At 42.1% G+C, this 18,036-nt stretch overlaps 1 protein-coding gene across 7 annotated transcripts in view; it reads left to right on the plus strand.

Annotated features, from left to right (window-relative positions):
- Positions 1–18,036, plus strand: part of CSGALNACT1 (chondroitin sulfate N-acetylgalactosaminyltransferase 1) — a 364,064-nt gene that overhangs the window by 311,884 nt on the left and 34,144 nt on the right. For 5 of the 7 annotated variants that reach the window (XM_035270112.3, XM_054243779.2, XM_008979204.4 and 2 more), the window contains one exon: positions 9,519–9,620. The exons of the other annotated variants lie outside the window; for them this stretch is intronic. In XM_035270112.3, coding sequence (XP_035126003.3) covers positions 9,519–9,620 — 102 coding nt within the window. The remainder of the gene's footprint in view (positions 1–9,518; positions 9,621–18,036) is intronic. 7 annotated transcript variants of the gene reach the window in all.

Genomic DNA, 18,036 nt, shown 5'->3' on the forward strand with positions numbered 1-18,036 from the left:
ATCTTCTGTAAAAGGAAAGTCTTGGTCCAGATGGGCCCCGGCCCTTTGTACTTCTGTGCTTATTATTAGTAAAAGTAGTTTTTCCACATCAATGTCAATTGGTTAATTATTCACCTAGAAAAGACTTGCATGGCTTAGTCTTAGAATAAATATGTCATCTTGGACAGAAGGAAGAGATGTGGAACCTGGAATTCCCAAGAAAGAGCATGCCTGGTCACCAGGCACAAAGTGGTCCTGGGGAAGGCTAGGTCTGCAGAAAACAGCTCACCTGGGGTTTGGGTACAATCTGAAAGGAAGCAAAGACCACAGCTTTGTGCTCTAGAACTGTGCTCAGGGTGGTACCTGGGGACAAAATTGAATCCTGGGTGCATAGAATGTGTGGACTAAGTTATTGTCATTATAGTTTCTTCTCATTATAGTTATTTCAACCACTCTCAAAAATTGTATTTTAAAAAATACAAATTTAATAAACCCATTTTTATAAAGTTTAATAAAAAAGGACTCAATAACAATACTGGAAGAGGGACTGGTCCACCTAGAAATGGGCTCTAATAGAAACAGTTGAAACTTGTGAAAAACACTAGGTTTCAGAACATCCCAACAGACAAGGAGAAAGGGATGAAACAAAGGCCAGAGTCCTCCAGCTGTTCATATTTAATGAAGAGAAGCCTACCAGTTGTGGAGTGAGATGAGCTTTCTTCTAGCACCCAGACCCTAAAGGACCTTCATTTAAGAGGCATTGAACCACCAAATAAATGATATTCCTGGGATTTACAAGTAATCATATGCTAAAGCTTGAGTATTGCCATCTCTGAATAAGAATAAAAACCCTAACACACCCTCGGTAGCAATATAGACTGCTCTGTGCTTGGTGCTGTGGGGCTACTTATGTGCTATGTGAGTGCATTTTGTTTTTTTCTTAGCGACAGGGTCTCTAAAAAAGCTCACTGGCCCAAGCTGGTGTGCAGTGGTGCAATCATGGCTCACTGCAGCCTCAAACTCATGGGCTCCAGTGATCCTCCCACATCACACTCCTGAGTAGTTGGCACTATAGATGCACGCCACCACATCCAGCCAGATTTTTTATTTTACATAGAGACAAAGTCTTGCTATGTTGCCCAGGCTGGTTTCAAACCCCTGACCTCAAGTTGTCTTCTGTAAAGATCCCTTTCCAGCCTGCCTCAGCGTCCCAAAGTGTTGGGCATGAGCCACTGTACACAGGTGACTTCATTTTTGTTTGTGGAAATCAGATGCCTGGAACTGTGGCAGGCTCCTTCCCTCCTGCCATCCTTGCCCTGCCCAATCTAAGACCCTCACGGGCTTTACATGCAGTTTCTTCTCCCCTGTATGCCCCACCCACCTTTCTTGGGTCTCTGCAGACTCTCCCTGCAGCTGGGAACAGAGGGAGATGACCAGGGAAAGCTTGCTTTAAATGTAGCTCCTGCTGTTTTTTCTGTTTCCCTTTTGCCTAGTTGCTATTGGCTTAAACCTACTTCCTACTTCCTCCTCCTTCCTCTTCCTCCTCCGTTCCTCCTCCTCCTCCTCCTCCTCCTCCTCTTCCCTTCTTCCTCCTCCTCCCTCCTCTTCCCTCCTTCTCCTCCCTTCTTCCTTCTCCTCCTCCTTTCTTCTCCCCATTTTGCACTTGAAACGATTCTCAAATTTGGGTTTTGGCTGCTTTGTTTCTCTTACCTTCCATACTCTAGATTTTAAGCCAGTTGGTTATTTCATTGTTTATTTTGTTTCTCAAAGCAGGAAGAACCTCATAATAACAAAACTATAGATTTTCTTTGGTCTTTATCTCTAAGCCTCTCTGAGGGGAAAAAGGCAGAATTTTTATGGAAAATATTCTTTACTTTTCTGTTAAAAAATCTTTCTCAGTTCACTCCACATTTACTTGATTTTTATTTTGACAGCTTCCAGCTGGACTGAGAATCCTTTTTCATGTTGCTGTATTCCTCCCTAGGCTTGACTGGTAATTTTTGTCTTAATGTTGTCTTTCTAACATTTATGGTATTTTAATGCAGCATCAAGGAACTCTTACTTGAATTTTCTTTAGCAGTTCTGTTGTATTCCTTTTTGGCCTAGAACCCTTAAGAAGGCTCTGGAAATTTCAGGAAAATTATTTTAAATCAGTAATTATAGAATCTCTGAAATTGAAATGAGCCTGGAATGTTATAGCTAGGCTGGTATAAGTGACAGAAAGCCCTCAGGTCACATGTTGGATGGTGATAGAGATTCCTGGTTTCTTTGTTTTCCCCAACAAGAAAATAATGTATTTTGCCTCGTCTAGTCTTTCTACCTCTCCCATGGGCCATTTCACTATTTGTACACCAGAGCTGCACTGAAAAAGTTGGATGGCTAATGAGTTTGAGAGAGCATAATCTATATTGTTTACTGTATTTGGATAAAGGTTTCTCTTTGGGAACTTAATAGAAGTTGGTTTTTATTTTACTTGAGCCAGGGGTTATGTAGAAACATCTATCCAACAATAAAAAATGACCTACTGGAAAATGATCTCATTTTCTGTTTTGCAATGGGAATTCAGGAAGATAAGTCTCAATTGCTTGGTTCAGAGTCAAAATTTACTAATTTCTTAACACTGATTGGACTACTCAAATAATGGAATAGAATAATTATATATTAATAAATTTATCTTGACACGGGGGAGGGGAGATGACCCTCAAAACCAAAGGAAGAATACTGATTTTTAAAGCCAGATTTTAGTTAGCCCAACTTACTCTGTTGCTTATTTCCAATTTCTTTGTGCCAAGGAATTACTTCTTATAATCATAGAAGACTAGAGGTAGAGTTTCGGAACATGAGGGCTATTATGTGTCATTTCATTTCTTAAAGCCCAAATAGATATTTATCACGTACCTGAACATTTGAGTAGAAAATTAACTTAGAAAAGAATAGTGATATGATTTCCTTGCATCTGTGCCTTTTCTCAGATGTAAAAGCCCTGTCTCTGCTCTTGTTCATGTGTGTGGAGGCTACTCACCTATCAAGGTTCAGCCTGGATGCCCCCTTCTCCTCAGTCCCCATTTCCCTTGCATCCATTGGAAATAACCATGCTCTCCTCTCAGCCTTTTAGCTCATTTTACCACTGTTAACATGGTTATTCCATCCTGCATTATATTATAGTTCTTCATTTGTCAGTTTCTTCCAATAAACTGTAAAGTTCCTGCAGTAGGGAGGGTGACTAGTCATCCTAATTTGCTTGGGACTGAGAAGTTTCCTAGGATATGGGATTTTTCACTGCTAAAGTCTAGAGAATCACAGGAACACCTGGATGATTGGTTCCACTACAGACCATACATGGTCATCCTTTGTAAATCTTCCTCCAGTAAGGATAATTCATTGCACACAAAGGAGCTCAATAAATGTTTATAACTGAATCCATGTTTTCCTAGGCCATGCAGTATAAAGATAGGTATCCCTAATTGCAAGAAACACCATTTTCCCTCTGTCTCTCTCTCTTACCTACTCTGGCAAGATCTCCAACCTTCTCTGGCCCTCTTAGTCTTTCTGGGTACCCTCAGTGATGCCTCACACATGTGCGGATGGTAAGTTCAATTTCCACTGGCTGCACAAGCATCAGCTGTATGAAGCAAACTCATGCTTCTGACAACAGCTGGAGGGGCTATCACTCTCTAATGGCATGGGGTTGCAGCTGCTCCCGAATCCACCACTGGCATCTCTATCACACCAACACCATTACGTTCATTCCCCAAACGCCCTGGCTCGAGTTTCCAATACTCTCATAATTTTGTTTCCTATAGAGCCTTCCCAAGTTTTTTGTAGCTCTGTCTCTAGGACTCACAGGTGAGTCCACAAGAGCTGGCTGGAGAACGGGACCTACCCCAGGGATGTGCATCACTTTGACAACCACACTGCCCCTCTGATAAGTCAGATGTTAGTACTGAGCCTGCTTCAGTGATTGTTCTTAAGACAGTGATTGAGAACTGAGGCCAATTTATATACCTGCCTTCCCCTGCTCTGGGCCATGTGGCAAGGTCTGGAGAGAGACCTTTTTGTCACATCTGGGATAGGTGGGTGCTCCTGGCATCCAGTTTGCTAGAGGCCAGGGATGCTGCTACACATTCTACAGTGCACATCACAGCACCTCCTACAATAAAGCACTAGTGGGTCTAAACTGTCAGCAGTGTGGAGATTGAGAACGGGTCCCTTAGGATGAGTTATTGCCCTAAGGGTACAACCCCTCCTCCAATCAGGCCTCAGATCAGCCTGTCACCAGTCCATCAGATATGCCCATTATCTCTGACTATTTCCCATCAGAAACTCGGGTTGAACACTCTTTCCCCACAGCGCATTTGGAGTTTTGTTGTGGCTTCTCCCTTCCACCTGGCCATATGAGCCACCCAGCTCTGTAGTGCGATCCTAGACAGTGATACCAAAGCTGTCAGACTTTGCAGGTGCATCCCTCATGCTGCTCAGGTGATATGGGTAGATGAGTACCAGGCAAGTCCTTAGGAAACCTGGTTTTCATGCCTGGCTGCCTCCCAAAGTCAGTCAGGTCATTGGAACTCCTTCCCTCTGTATGCTAAGGCTACTAACAATGGCCACGTACCTCCTTCCACAGGGCAAGCACGCAGATTAATAACAGAACTCAAAGACCATGAAGGGCTTTTGGCCTCTTGGGAAATAGAACTATAGGTGTCTAAGTGACTGTGGTACATGTTTTCTGACAGAAAATATATCTTAATTAGTCTCTGTACTCTCCTGTTACAATATCCAGGGGAAGAAGAACTGGTTGGTTTTCTCCCCCCACAAGAAAAAATACCCTGAAAAGAGTCTTTGTGGAATAGAAATGGAATATTCAGGCTTGGCATGGCGGCTCACACCTGTAATCCCAGCACTTTGGGAGGCCAAGGCGGGTGGATCACCAGAGGTTAGGAGTTCAAGACTAGCCTGGTCAACATGGTAAAACCTCATCTCCATTAAAAATACAAAAATTAACTGGGCATGGTGGCATGTACCTGTGGTCCCAGCTACTTGGGAAGCTACAGTGGGAGGATCACTTGAACCTGGGAGGTTGAGGCTGTGGTGAGCCAAGATAGCACCATTGCCTGGGTGACAGAGCAAGACTCTGTCTCCAAAAAATAAAAAATAAATAAAAAATTTCAGGCTTCCAGATTCAGGCAGAATGAGCCAGTGGGAATGGGGAGCTCATGCACAGAGACCATGTGAAGATGATGAGCTCCCCAGAGGGATCTCGGGAAGCTGAAGTTTCCTGAGGTACATGGCAAAGACTTCATAGACAGTGTTACCAAGGTGTTTATAGAGAAATGCTATCACAGGCGTGTAAGTCAGCCCAAAGGACCCAGGTAGCATGTGTCTAGGTATGGATAAATAACAGTGCAAAGCCAGGAATTTGAATACACAATAAATACAATTTTCCTCCCTTCTCTTCCCTTTTACTTATTTATTTGTTTTGAGATGGTGTCTCACTCTGTTGCCCAGGCTGGAGTGCAGCAGCACCATCTCAGCTCACTGCAGTCTCTGCCTCCCAGATTCGAGTGATTGTCCTGCTTCAGTCTCAAGTAGCTGGTATTACAGGCATGCACCACCATGTCTGGCTATTTGTTTGTATTTTTACTAGATACAGGGTTTCACCATGTTGGCTGGGGTGGTCTTGAACTCCTAACTTCAAGTGGTCCAGCCACCTCAGCTTCTCAAAGTGTTGGGATTACAGGCTTGAGCCACCATGCCTGATTTACTTTACTTTTTAAACTTTTGCCTGCAAAACAAAAACATACGGACAAGTCACCCACTCTTTCTCACACACACCTTTCCAGTGGATTAAGTCTACTGAGAATTGTTTTGAGCAAAACAAAGATCTTTCAGCCAGGCAGCCAGCCATGGTTTTTCATAGTATGAGACTCATATTCTTCTAAGGCACTTGTTTGTTACGTTACAGAGAGTTTTGGTTTTGCACAGTACATGGGGAGCTCAAGGGCAGACGTGTCTTATTTTTTAAGACCCACTGGTAGAGTATCTGGCCCATGGTATATTGTCACCATCTGTTTGTTGAATGAATGAAGGAAAGAATACATGAATAAATGGAACATTGGAAGTAGACCTCACAACACATTCTGCTTTGCCTTGTTTAAGATGCCTCACCTAGTCACAGGAGTAAAGGCCTAGTGCATCTGTCTTACTGCTTATAAACAGGAAGTGCTTTGAATGGATTTCAAAATACCAGAGAGGGAGGCAGCAAAGATGTTATTAGAAAAATGAGAATGCTCTTCCTTCAGACTTAGTGGGTGACCCTCTCCTGATTCTAGGATGGATTTTTCTCACTGCATGCATAAATTTCAAGCAGTTTTTCTGACACTTGACCCATGTGTGTGCTTTTTTTTCTACCCTGGCAGAGGAAGTTAAGGCATTGTCTGAGAAGTTTGTGAAAGGGATCTTTTATGTACAGAGGATTCCATTGTTGGTTGGTGATGACACAGTCTGCAGGGACTGTGGCTAAGTGGGAGCTCCTGGTTTTGAAGTGTCATTACATTCTAGGCCTCTGTTCTCTTTTAAACCTCTGCCATCACTCTGGGTTCCTGAGGCAGTTTTTTGTTCCACCAGAAAGAGACAGAATTCTCGAACCAGGCCTGTGAGCAGAGTAAGCCCTGGATGCCTCTTGCCTCGTTCAATATCATCTTCCCTATTTCTTCCATCTGGAATTCTCTTCCTTCCTACCTCTATGTTTCTAAACCCTGTCCTCCTCCTTCACAGCCCCAGCCATTCCAACCATTCCAGCCCACAGGATTTGCTATGCCTTATGAATTCTATATTCTTTATTTTGGTGCCATGAGATGTTTGATGGTTTTATTAGAGCTCATTTGATTTCCTAAGTAAGTGTCATGAAGGCAAGAACTATATCTTCCATGGCTGTGGATTTCTCCCAGCAACCCCAGAAAGGCAGTCATTCCTTTTTGGTGTCATTTTTTTTTTTTTTTTTTTGAGACGGAGTTTCGCTCGTTACCCAGGCTGGAGTGCAATGGCGTGATCTCGGCTCACCGCAACCTCCGCCTCCTGGGTTCAGGCAATTCTCCTGCCTCAGCCTCCTGAGTAGCTGGGATTACAGGCACACACCACCATGCCCAGCTAATTTTTTGTAACTTTAGTAGAGACGGGGTTTCACCATGTTGACCAGGATGGTCTAGATATCTTGACCTCATGATCCACCTGCCTCGGCCTCCCAAAGTGCTGGGATTATAGGCTTGAGCCACCGCGCCTGGCCTGGTGTCATTATTAAAAGCATTGAACAAATTGGCCTCTGCATTAGAGCTCGGGGATCTCTAGAAATCATGATGTGGATTATTGTTTGAAGGCTAGGGTAAGTAGCCAATACTGAGATAAAAGAAACCAAATGGAAGGACATGCAGAATATCAATATCACAAAATATCATCCCACCGGTAGAATCTTTTCATTAACTTGTTTCCAGAAACTCATGTTAAAATTACGCACATACAGGTATGCAGTTGTCCCTCTGTATCCATGGGTTCCACGCCCTCTGATTCAACCAGTCAAGGACTGGACATATTCTAAAAAACAAAACAGGAATGGTTGCATCTGCACTGAATATGTACAACCTTTTTTTCATGTCATTATTCCCTAGACAATGCAGAACAAAAACTCTTACACAGCATTTACATTGTATTGGGTGTTACAAGTAATCTGGAAATCATTTAAAGTCTACAAGAGTATGTGTGCAGGTTATATCCAAATACCACATCATGTTATATAAGGCAGAGGGCCCAACCCCTGGGCCAGAAACTAATACTGGTCTGTGGCCCATTAGGAACTAGGCCACACAGCAGGAGGTGAGTAGCTGGTGAATAGGCGTTACCACCTGAGCACCACCTCTTGTCATATCAGCTGCAGCATTAGATTCTTATAGGAGCACAAACCTTATTGTGAACTGCACGTGTAAGGAATCTAGGTTGTATGCTCTTTAGGAGACTCTAATGCTTGATGATCTGAGGTGGAACAGTTTCATCCTAAAACCATACCCCCATCTCCGCCCCCACCCCCAGTGTGGAAAAATTGTCTTCCACAAAACTGGTCCCTGGTGCCAAAAAGTTTGGGGACTGCTGATATAAGGGTATGAGCATCTGGATTTTGGCATCCCCAGGGGACTTCTGGAATCAATCCCTCGTGGATACTAATATGGTTTGGCTATATCGCCACCCAAATCTCCCCTTGAATTGTAGTAATACCCACCTGTCAAGGGCAGGGCCAAGTGGAGATAATTGAGTCATGGGGGCAGTTTCTTCTGTACTGTTCTTGTGGTAGTGAATAAGTTTCACAAGTTCTGATGGTTTTATAAATGGAAGTCCCCTTGTGCAGGCTCTCTTGGCTGCTGCTATATAAGATGTGCCTTTGATCCTCCTCCTCCTGCCATGATTGTGAGACCTTCCCAGCCATATGGAACTGTGAGTCCATTAAACCTCTTTCCTTTGTAAATGACCCAGTCTTGGGTATGTCTTTATTAGCAGCATGAGAACAGACTAATACAGATACTGAGTGGAAACTACATATATGTACACAATATGTGCATATATGTGTACATAAACTAATTTATACACATGCTTATATTTACATATCTACACATATACACACATTTACATGTACATATATATACATACACATTCACACATACATACCTGCATTTGCATACATACACATATGTATAAATGAGCTCAACCCTCAGCAGAGGTCCTTCCCAGATTAGCTAGGGCCTTCTCTTAAAAAGACCCAGCAAAAAAACAAATTGCTAATGTGGGAGAGCAGGTAAGGACAAGGCCAGAGCCAGAGGTCTGGCTCCAGGAGGGTGCAGCCAAATGGATGCTTTGTCAGATCCCTGGAGCATGAGGTGCTGGGTACCTGGGATCATCAGAGTCACAGAGAGGAGAAATAGGGATGTGGTGTGATTGTATCTGCTTGGGAAGGGTGACCTTCAGTGACTGTGTCTCTGCCTTGCCATTTCTTCAGACAGTCATAACACTGGTTGCTTTCAAGGCATTCTAGAGTCCTAAACAAGAGAGTGAGTTTTGACCTTTGCATATCCAGTCTTTAAGACTCTGTGTTTGGCCCACACAAAAAAGGAGTCATGAGCAAGGATTCTAGTCTCATCCTCTCTGGACTTGAGCTTTCTCATCTTTTGTACTTTAATGTCTTCTTATGAGGTAAAACCAGGGACCCATTTCCATGACACTGTCTGGCCCCAATGGGCTAGGCCTGTGGCAGATTGGACCTGAGGTGCCTTGCATCTGAGTTTTGATTTACTGCATAAATTTCCTTGTTGTCCCAATAAGATAAATACAAATACAGGCATTTAGAATGGCCAAGCAGAAAGGTTCTGGATTCCCCCATATGTTTACTGGAAGCTTACTTGGTTTCCTTTAAGACCCTTTCGCACTTTACGAAAAGGCATTTGTGCCGTGCCTGTCAATGTGAAAACAGGCACCAGACATGTGTGTGTTTTGTTTTCCAGGGAGATGTGCATCGAGCAGGATAGGAGAGTCCATCTCACTGTTGTTTACTTTGGGAAAGAAGAAATAAATGAAGTTAAAGGAATACTTGAAAACACTTCCAAGTGAGTACAATATAGAGCTGTCATAAGGAGTCATAGGAACTGAGCTCAGAAGTCACATCCAAGGCCGAAACTTTGGCTCGGTTTAATTTTCCTTTCCACTGTGGGTGAACTGGGATGGATTGGTTGCTGGCTGTGTGCAGGGGAAAATCTGCACTCTTCTCCAGAAAACTACTCTATCTGTCACTGGTTTTCAATGTGTGGGGGTGATGACTTTGACAATGGAGCTAAACTGCACAGCAAGGGTGAGGGGAGTGTGGGCTTCATTGAACTTCCACATAACTGGATGTCATCACTTTTAGCACCATAGATGCGGGGACTTCTTTATGTTGCAGCTTAGAAATTAGGGAGAGTACAGCTGTGCAGGGAGCTCCGTCTCAGCCACAGCTTCAGAGGCTGAGTGAAGCCTATGCTCAAATCTCATCCACTTAGCAAACAGTCTCACCCTTAGGGCTTTCATTTGTTATGTGTTTTGAGACATTCAGGGGAAATCAAAAGTGGTGGCCAAGGCAGAATTCTTGATCAGACCTACTCAGTTTATTACAAATTATTTAACCAAAAAACGTGAGATCTCCAGTTTTACATTTATACCTAGTTGATCAATTGCATGGGGAATAAATCTATTCAAAAGTGGTATAGATGGATCTTTTTCCCTGTCAAAATAAGTGAATAGGCTGGGTACCATAGCTCACACCTATAATCCCAGCACTTTGGGAGTCCGAGGTGAGTGGATCACATGAGGTCAGGAGTTTGAAACCAGCTTGGCCAACATGGCAAAACCCCATCTCTACTAAAAATACAAAAATTAGCCAGGTGTAGTAGCAGGTGCCTGTAATCCCAGCTACTTGGGAGGCTGAAAGAGGAGAGTTTGAGCCTGGGAGGCAGAGGTTGCAGTGAGCCGAGATCACCCCTTTGCGCTTTAGCTGGGGAGACAAGAGTGAAACTTTGTCTCAAAATAAATGAATGAATGAATGAGTAATCCCCATGGCAACTTCTACTAGTAAGGAGGACAGCATGGCACTGCACACTGGCCTGTATTTTGCCTAGGAGGTTTATAGGGGGAGATTTTAGTAATCAGGTGGGTAGTTTATGCACAAGTAAAGCTTTGAGTATGTCCAGTGTTACTCAGGGGCAGAAATAATCTGAATAGGTCCTTATGATTTAGATATAAAAAGTACCCTCTGTTTTTAGTTTCTGGCAAGTGGTAATAGGATGATAGTTGAAAGAGAAGATTCTAAGATTGAGTGTATTTTTTCTTTATTTTTATGCTTCATTACTAGTTTTGTATTAATGGGCACAAGATCTGAATGCTAGTTATAATTATTCAAGCATTCTTTTTTTAAATTGTACTTTAGGTTCCAGGGTACATGTGCAGATCATGCAGGATTGTTGCATAGATACACACATGGCAATGTGGTTTGCTGCCTCCATCCCCCTGTCACCTACATTTGGCATTTCTCCCCATGTTATCCCTCCCCAACCACCCCCACTCACTATCCCTCCCTTGACCCTGCTCAGCGGACCCCAGTGTGTGATGCTCTCCTCCCTGCGTCCCTGTGTTCTCATTGTTCACCACCCTCCTGTGAGTGAGAACATGAGGTGTTTGCTTTTCTGTTCTTGTATCAGTTGGCTGAGAATGATGGTTTCCAGGTTCATCCATGTCCCTACAAGGGACACAAGCTCGTGATTTTTTATGGCTACATAGTATTCCATCATGTATATGTAACACATTTTCCTTGTCCAGTCTATTGTCGATGGGCATTTAGGTTGGTTCCACATCTTTGCTCTTTTAAACAGTGCTGCTATGAACATACGTGTGCAGTGTCTTTATAGTGGAATGATTTATAATCCTTTGGGTATATACCCAGTAATGGGGTTGCTGGGTCAAATGGAATTTCTATTACTAGGTCCTTAAGGAAGTGCCACACTGTCTTCCACAATGGTTAAACTAGTTTACACTCCCACCAACAGTGTAAAAGTGTTCCTATTTCTCCACATCCTTTCCAGCATCAGTTGTCTCCAGATTTTTTAATGATCGCCATTCTAACTGGTGTGAGGTACTATCTCCATGTGGTTTTGATTTGCATTTCTCTACTAATAGTGATGATGAGCATTTTTTCCTATGTTTCTTGGCCTCATATGTGTCTTCTTTTGGAAAGTGTCTGTTCATATCCTTCACTCACTTTTGGATTGATGTGTTTGTTTGTTTTTCTTGTAAATCTGTTTTAGTTCTTTGTAGATTCTGAATAGTAGCCCTTTGTCAGATGGGTACATTGCAAAAATTTTTTCCCATTCTTTTGGTTGCCAGTTCACTCTAATGATTGTTGGTTTTGCTGTACAGAAGCTCTGGAGTTTAATTAGGTACCATTTGTCTAATTTGGCTTTTGTTGCCAATGCTTTTGGTGTTATAGTCATGAAGTCCTTGCCTATACCTATGTCCCAAATGGTTTTGCCTAGATTTTCTTCTAGGTTTTTTACATTGTTAGGTCTTATGTTTAAGTTTTTAATCCATCTGGAGTTAATTTTAGTGTAAGATGTCAGGAAAGGGTCCAGTTTCTGCTTTCTGCACACTGCTAGACAGTTTTCCCAACACCATTTATTAAATAGGGAATCCTCCCCCCATTGCTTGTTTTTGTCAGGTTTCTCAAAGATCAGATGTATGGCATTGCCTCCAAGGCCTCTGTTCTGTTCCATTGGTCTATATCTCTGTTTTGGTACCAGCACCATGCTGTTTTGATTACTGTAGTCTTGTAGTATAGTTTGAAATCAGGTAGCGTGATGCTTCCAGCTTTGTTCTTTTTGCTTAGGATTGTCTTGGCTATGTGGGCTCTCTTTTGGTTCCATGTGAAGTTTAAGGTGTTTTTTTCCAGTTCTGTAAAAAAGATCATTGGTAGCTTGATGGGGATAGCATTTAATCTATAAATTACTTTGGGCAGTATGGCCATTTTCACAATGTTGATTCTTCCTAACCATGAGCATGGAATGTTTCTCCATCTGTTTGTGTCCTCTCTTATTTCATTGAGCAGTGGTTTGTAGTTCTCCTTGAAGAGGTTCTTTGTTAGTTGTATTCCTAGGTATTTTATTCTCTATGTAGCAATTGTGAATGGGAGTTCACTCATGATTTGGCTCTCTGTTAGTCTGTTATTGTTGTTTAGAAATGATTGTGATTTCTCCACATTGATTTTATATCCTGATACATTGCTTAAGTTGCTTATCAGTTTAAGAAGATTTTGGGCTGAGATGATAGGGTCTTCTAAATATACAATCATGTCATCTGCAAATAGAGACAATTTGACTTCCTCCTTTCCTAATTGAATACACTTTTTTTTTCCTTGCCCAATTGCTCTGGCTAGAACTTCCAGTACTATATTGAATAGGAGTGGTGAGAGAGGGCATCCTTGTCTAGTGCTGGATTTCAAAGGGAATGCTTCCAGTTTTTTCCCATTCAGTATGATATTGGCTGTGGGTTTGCCATAAATAGGTTTTATTATTTTAAGATGTGTTCCTTCAATACCCAGTTTATTGAGAGTTTACAGCATAAAGGGTTGTTGAATTTTGTTGAAGGCCTTCTCAGCATCTGTTGAGATAATCATGTGGTTTTTGTCTTCTGTTCTGCTTATGTGGTGAATTACATTTATAGACTTGCATATGGTAAACCAGCCTTGCATTCCCCGGGATGAAGCCTACTTGATTGTGATGGATTAGGTTTTTGATGTCCTGGTGCAATCATTTGCCAATATTTTATTGAAGATATTTGCATCTATGTTCATCATGGATATTGGCCTGAAGTTTTCTTTTCTTGTTGAGTCTCTGCAGGGTTTTGGTATCAGGATGATGTTGGTCTCATAAAATGATTTAGGAAGGATTCCCTCTTTTTGGGTTGTTGGAAAAGTTTCAGAAGGAGTGGTACCACCTCCTCTTTGTATGTCTGGTAGAATTCAGCTGTGAACCAATCTGGACCTGGGCTTTTTTTGGTTGGTAGGCTATTAATTGCTGCCTTAACTTCAGCCCTTGTTATTGTTCTGTTCAAGGTTTCAACTTCTTCCTGGTTTAGGGTTGGGAGGGTGCAAGTGTCCAGGAATTTATCCATTTCTTCCAGTTTTACTGGTTTATATGCATAGAGTTGTTTGTAGTAATCTCTGATGGTAGTTTGTATTTCTGTGTAATTGGTGGCGATATCCCCTTTTTCATTTTTTATTGTATCTATTTGATTCTTCTTTATTTTCTTTTTTATTAACCTGGCTAGTGGTCTATTTTGTTGTTCTTTTCAAAAACAAGCTCCTGGATTTATTGATTTTTTTGAAGGTTTTTTTTTATCTCTATCTCCTTCAGTTCTGCTCTGATCTTAGTAATTTCTGCTCTTCTGCTAGCTTTTGAGTTTTTTTGATCTTGCTTCTCTAGGTCTTTCAATTTTGATGAAAGAATGTCAGTTTTAAATCTTTCCTCGATTCTCATGGGCATTTATTGCTATAAATTTTCCTCTAGACACTGCCTTAAAAGTGTCCCAGAGATTCTGGTACATTGTGTCTTTGTTCTCCTTGGTTTCAAAGAACATCTTTATTTCTGCATTCATTTCATTGTTTATCCAGTCGACATTCAGGAGCAGGTTGTTCAGTTTCCATGAAGTCGTGTGCTTCTGAGTTAGTTTCTTAATTCTGAGTTCTAATTTGATTGCCCTGTGGCCTGAGAGACTGTTTGTTATGATTTCCATTCTTTTACATTTGCTGAGTAATGATTTACTTCCAATTATGTGGTCAGTTTTAGAGTAGGTGCAATGAGGTGCTGAGAAGAATGTATATTCTGTGAATTTGGGGTGGAGATTTCTGTAGATGTCTATTAGGTCCACTTGGTCCAGTTCTGAGCTCAAGTCTTGATTATCCTTGTTAATTTTCTGTCTCATTGGTCTGTCTAATATTGACAGTGGAGTGTTAAAGTCTCCCACTATTATTGTATGGTAGTCTAAGTCTCTTTGTAGGTCATTAAGAACTTGCTTTATATTTCTGGGTGCTCCTGTATTGGGTGCATATATATTTAAGATCATTAGCTCTTCTTGATGCATTGATCCCTTTACCATTATGTAATGCCCTCCTTTGTCTCTCTTGATCTTCACTGGTTTAAAGTCCATTTTATCAGAGACTAGGATTACAACTCCTGCTTTTTTTTTGCTCTCCATTTACTTGATAAATCTTCCTCCATCCCTTCATTTTTAGTCTATGTGTGTCCTTGCACGTGAAATGGGTTTCCTGGCTACAGCACACCAATGGGTCTTCACTTTTTATTCAATTTGCCAGTCTGTGTCTTTTGATTGGGGCATTTAGCCCATTTACATTTAAGGTTAATATTGTTATGTGTGAATTTGATCCTGCCATTTTGATGCTAACTAGACGTTTTGCCTGTTAGTTGATGCATTTTCTTCATTGTGTTGATGGTCTTTACCATTTGGTACATTTTTGGAGTAGCTGGTACTAGTTGTTCCTTTCCTTGCTTAGTGCTTCTTTCAGGAGCTCTTTTAGGGCAGGCCTGATGGTGACGAATTCTCTCAGCAATTACTTGTCCCTAAAGGATTTTATTTCTGCTTCACTTATGAAGCTTAATTTGGCTGGATATGAAATTCCAGGGAAAGTTCTTTTCTTTAAGAATGTTGAATATTGGCCCCCACTCTCTTCTGGCTTGTAAGGTTTCTCTGGAGAGATCCGCTCAGAGTCTGATGGGCTTCCCTTTGACCTTTCTTTCTGGCTGCCCTTAGCATTTTTTCCTTCATTTCAACCCTAGTGAATCTGACAATTATGTGCCTTGGGGTTGCTGTTCTTGAGCAATATCTTTGTGGTGGTCTCTGTATTTCCTGGACTTGTATGGTGGCCTGGCTTGCTAGGTTGGGGAAGTTCTCCTGGATAATTTCCTGAAGAGTGTTTTCCAGCTTGGATTCATTCTCTTCATCACATTCAGGTACACCTATCAAACGTAGATTAAGTCTTTTCACGTAATCTTATGTTTATTGGAGGCTTTGTTCATTACTTTTCACTCTCTTTTCTCTATTCTTGCCTTCTCACTTTATTTCATTGAGTTGATCTTCAATCTCTGATATCCTTTCTTCTGCTTGGTTGATTTGGCTATTGAAACTTGTGTATGCTTCACCAAGTTCTTATGCTGTGTTTTTCAGCTCCATCAAGTCCTTTATATTCTTCTCTAAGCTGTTTATTCTAGTTAGCATCTCATCTACCCTTTTTTCTAGGTTCTTAGTTTCTTTGCATTGGGTTAGCACATGTTTTTTTTTTTTAGCTCTGAGAAATTTGTTATTACCCACCTTCTGAAGCCTGTTTCTGTCAATTCATCAGATTTATTCTCCATCTGTCTTTGATCCCTAGCAGGTGAGGAGTTGTGATCTCTTAGAGGAGGAGAGGCATTCTGGTTTTTAGTGTTTTCATCATTTTTGTGCTGGTCTCTTCCCATCTTAGTGGCTTTATCTACCTGTGGTCTTTGTAGTTGGTCACTTTTGGATGGGATCTCTGAGTGGATGTCCTTTTCATTGATGTTGAAGCTATTTATTTCTGTTTCTTAGTTATCCTTCTAACAGTAAGGTCTCTCTGCTGCAGGACCACTGGAGGTTCACTGCAGACCTGTTTGCCTGGGGATCACTTGCGGGGGCTGCAGAACAGTAAGGGTTGCTGCCAGTTTCTTCTTCTGTTATCTTTATCCCAGAGGGGTACCCACCAGATGTCAGCCTGAACTCTCCTTTATGAGATGTCTCTTTGGGTATACAGGGGTCTGAGAGTTGCTTGAGAAGATAGTCTGTCCCTTATAGAAGCTCTCAAGTGCTGTGCTGGGAGCTCCGTTGTTCCATGCAGAGCTGCTGGGCAGGTACCTTTAAGTCTGCTGCAGTGGAACTCATAACCTCCTCTTTTTCCAGGTTTTCTGACCTAGGAAGGTCGATAAGTACCTGACATGCTGCTGCCTTTTTTCAGAGATGCCTGTCCTGCACAGAGTAGTCTAGTCACAGTCTGCCAGCAGAGGTGTTGCTGAGCTGCTGCAGGCTCTGCCCAGCTGCTGTGTGAACTGCCTTGGTATTGGCAGACTGCCTCAATAGCTGTGGATGCCCTTCCCCCCACAGAGCTGGACCATCCTGGATCCAGCTGTGCTTGTTGTGAAACTCTCAATCCAGAGCATTTCATATTGCTTGTTCTGTGGGGGTGGTACCTGCCGAGCCAGATCATCTGGCTCCCTGTCTCAGCCCCCTCCCTTTCAGTTGAATGTGCAGCTCTGTCTCCCAGGCATTCCAGGTGCCAGTTGAAATGGCTGCTCAGATTTGTGTGAGTTTCTGTGCACCAACCCGTGACACCAGCCATGCTGAAAACTCATGGTGCTTTTCAGCCTGGGAATCTCCTGGTCTGTTCGTAGTGAAAACTTGTTTGGAAATGCAGGGAGCACTCACCCTCTGCTGTGTTCTTGCTGGGAATTGCACTCTGGAGCTGCTCCTATTCTCTCAACTTGGATGCTCTCCCTCAAGCATTCTTAACCAGAAGATCAGCAAACTGCAGCTCACTGGCCAGATTTTGTCTTGCACCTGTCTTTGTAAATAAAGTTTTATTGGAATATAGACATGCCCATTTGTTTACATATTATTTCTGGCCGCCTCCATCTGCAGCTGTGCAGCCAAGTAGCACCACAAAGACAGTGTCACTCATAAAGCCTAAACTGTTTACTGTCTGGTGCTTTACAGAAAAATTGTGTGAATCTCTGCTCTAAAGCAGTAATGAGTTCAGAGTTTAAAACCAGCAACAACTAAAAGCTATGGCCTGTGTCTAAGATCAAATAGAATAAAATAATTGAATATCTTAAATGCAAGTGAAATAGAAATTCCTTAACTCCAGTACATTAAAATGTTCTCATCTCTGCTTAGAAATGAAGAGCATGAATGATAAAAATTCATGTCCTCTGCCCAGTGGGTAGGTTTTAACATCTCTGTCAATTTCAATTCCTAGACATAGGTTCTTTAAAGTTTCCCAGATGATTCTAACGTCAAGCCACAATTGAGAACCATTGTACCAGAAGGTGGTAGTCTACCCCGAGGCTGCTCCTTTAACCGCAGCCAGGTGGCTGCTCCACCCCAAGGGATTTTAAGTAGCTCCCCAGGTGATTCTGAAGTGCAGCTAGGATTGACAGCCTCCTTCCTACTGGGTATGGCAGATTTCCAGCACATTAAAGAATGACCAGATATTTGCTGAGGGTTGCACATAACCAAATTTACATGAGTCCCACGGATAAGTAGAAGGACAATTTAGACCCCTTTTAGTGACTGGAATGCTTAAGGCTGTACTTTTATCAAGACATTCTTCTCTATATCGAATTGCCTGGCAAGCTGAATTCTCAATCAGAAGGTGGCTTGGTGAGCAAGGAATGCATAGAATCTGAGTTAGAAGAG

The sequence above is a fragment of the Callithrix jacchus genome, chromosome 13, assembly GCF_049354715.1.
Source record: "Callithrix jacchus isolate 240 chromosome 13, calJac240_pri, whole genome shotgun sequence".
NCBI classification, from domain to species: domain Eukaryota; kingdom Metazoa; phylum Chordata; class Mammalia; order Primates; family Cebidae; genus Callithrix; species Callithrix jacchus.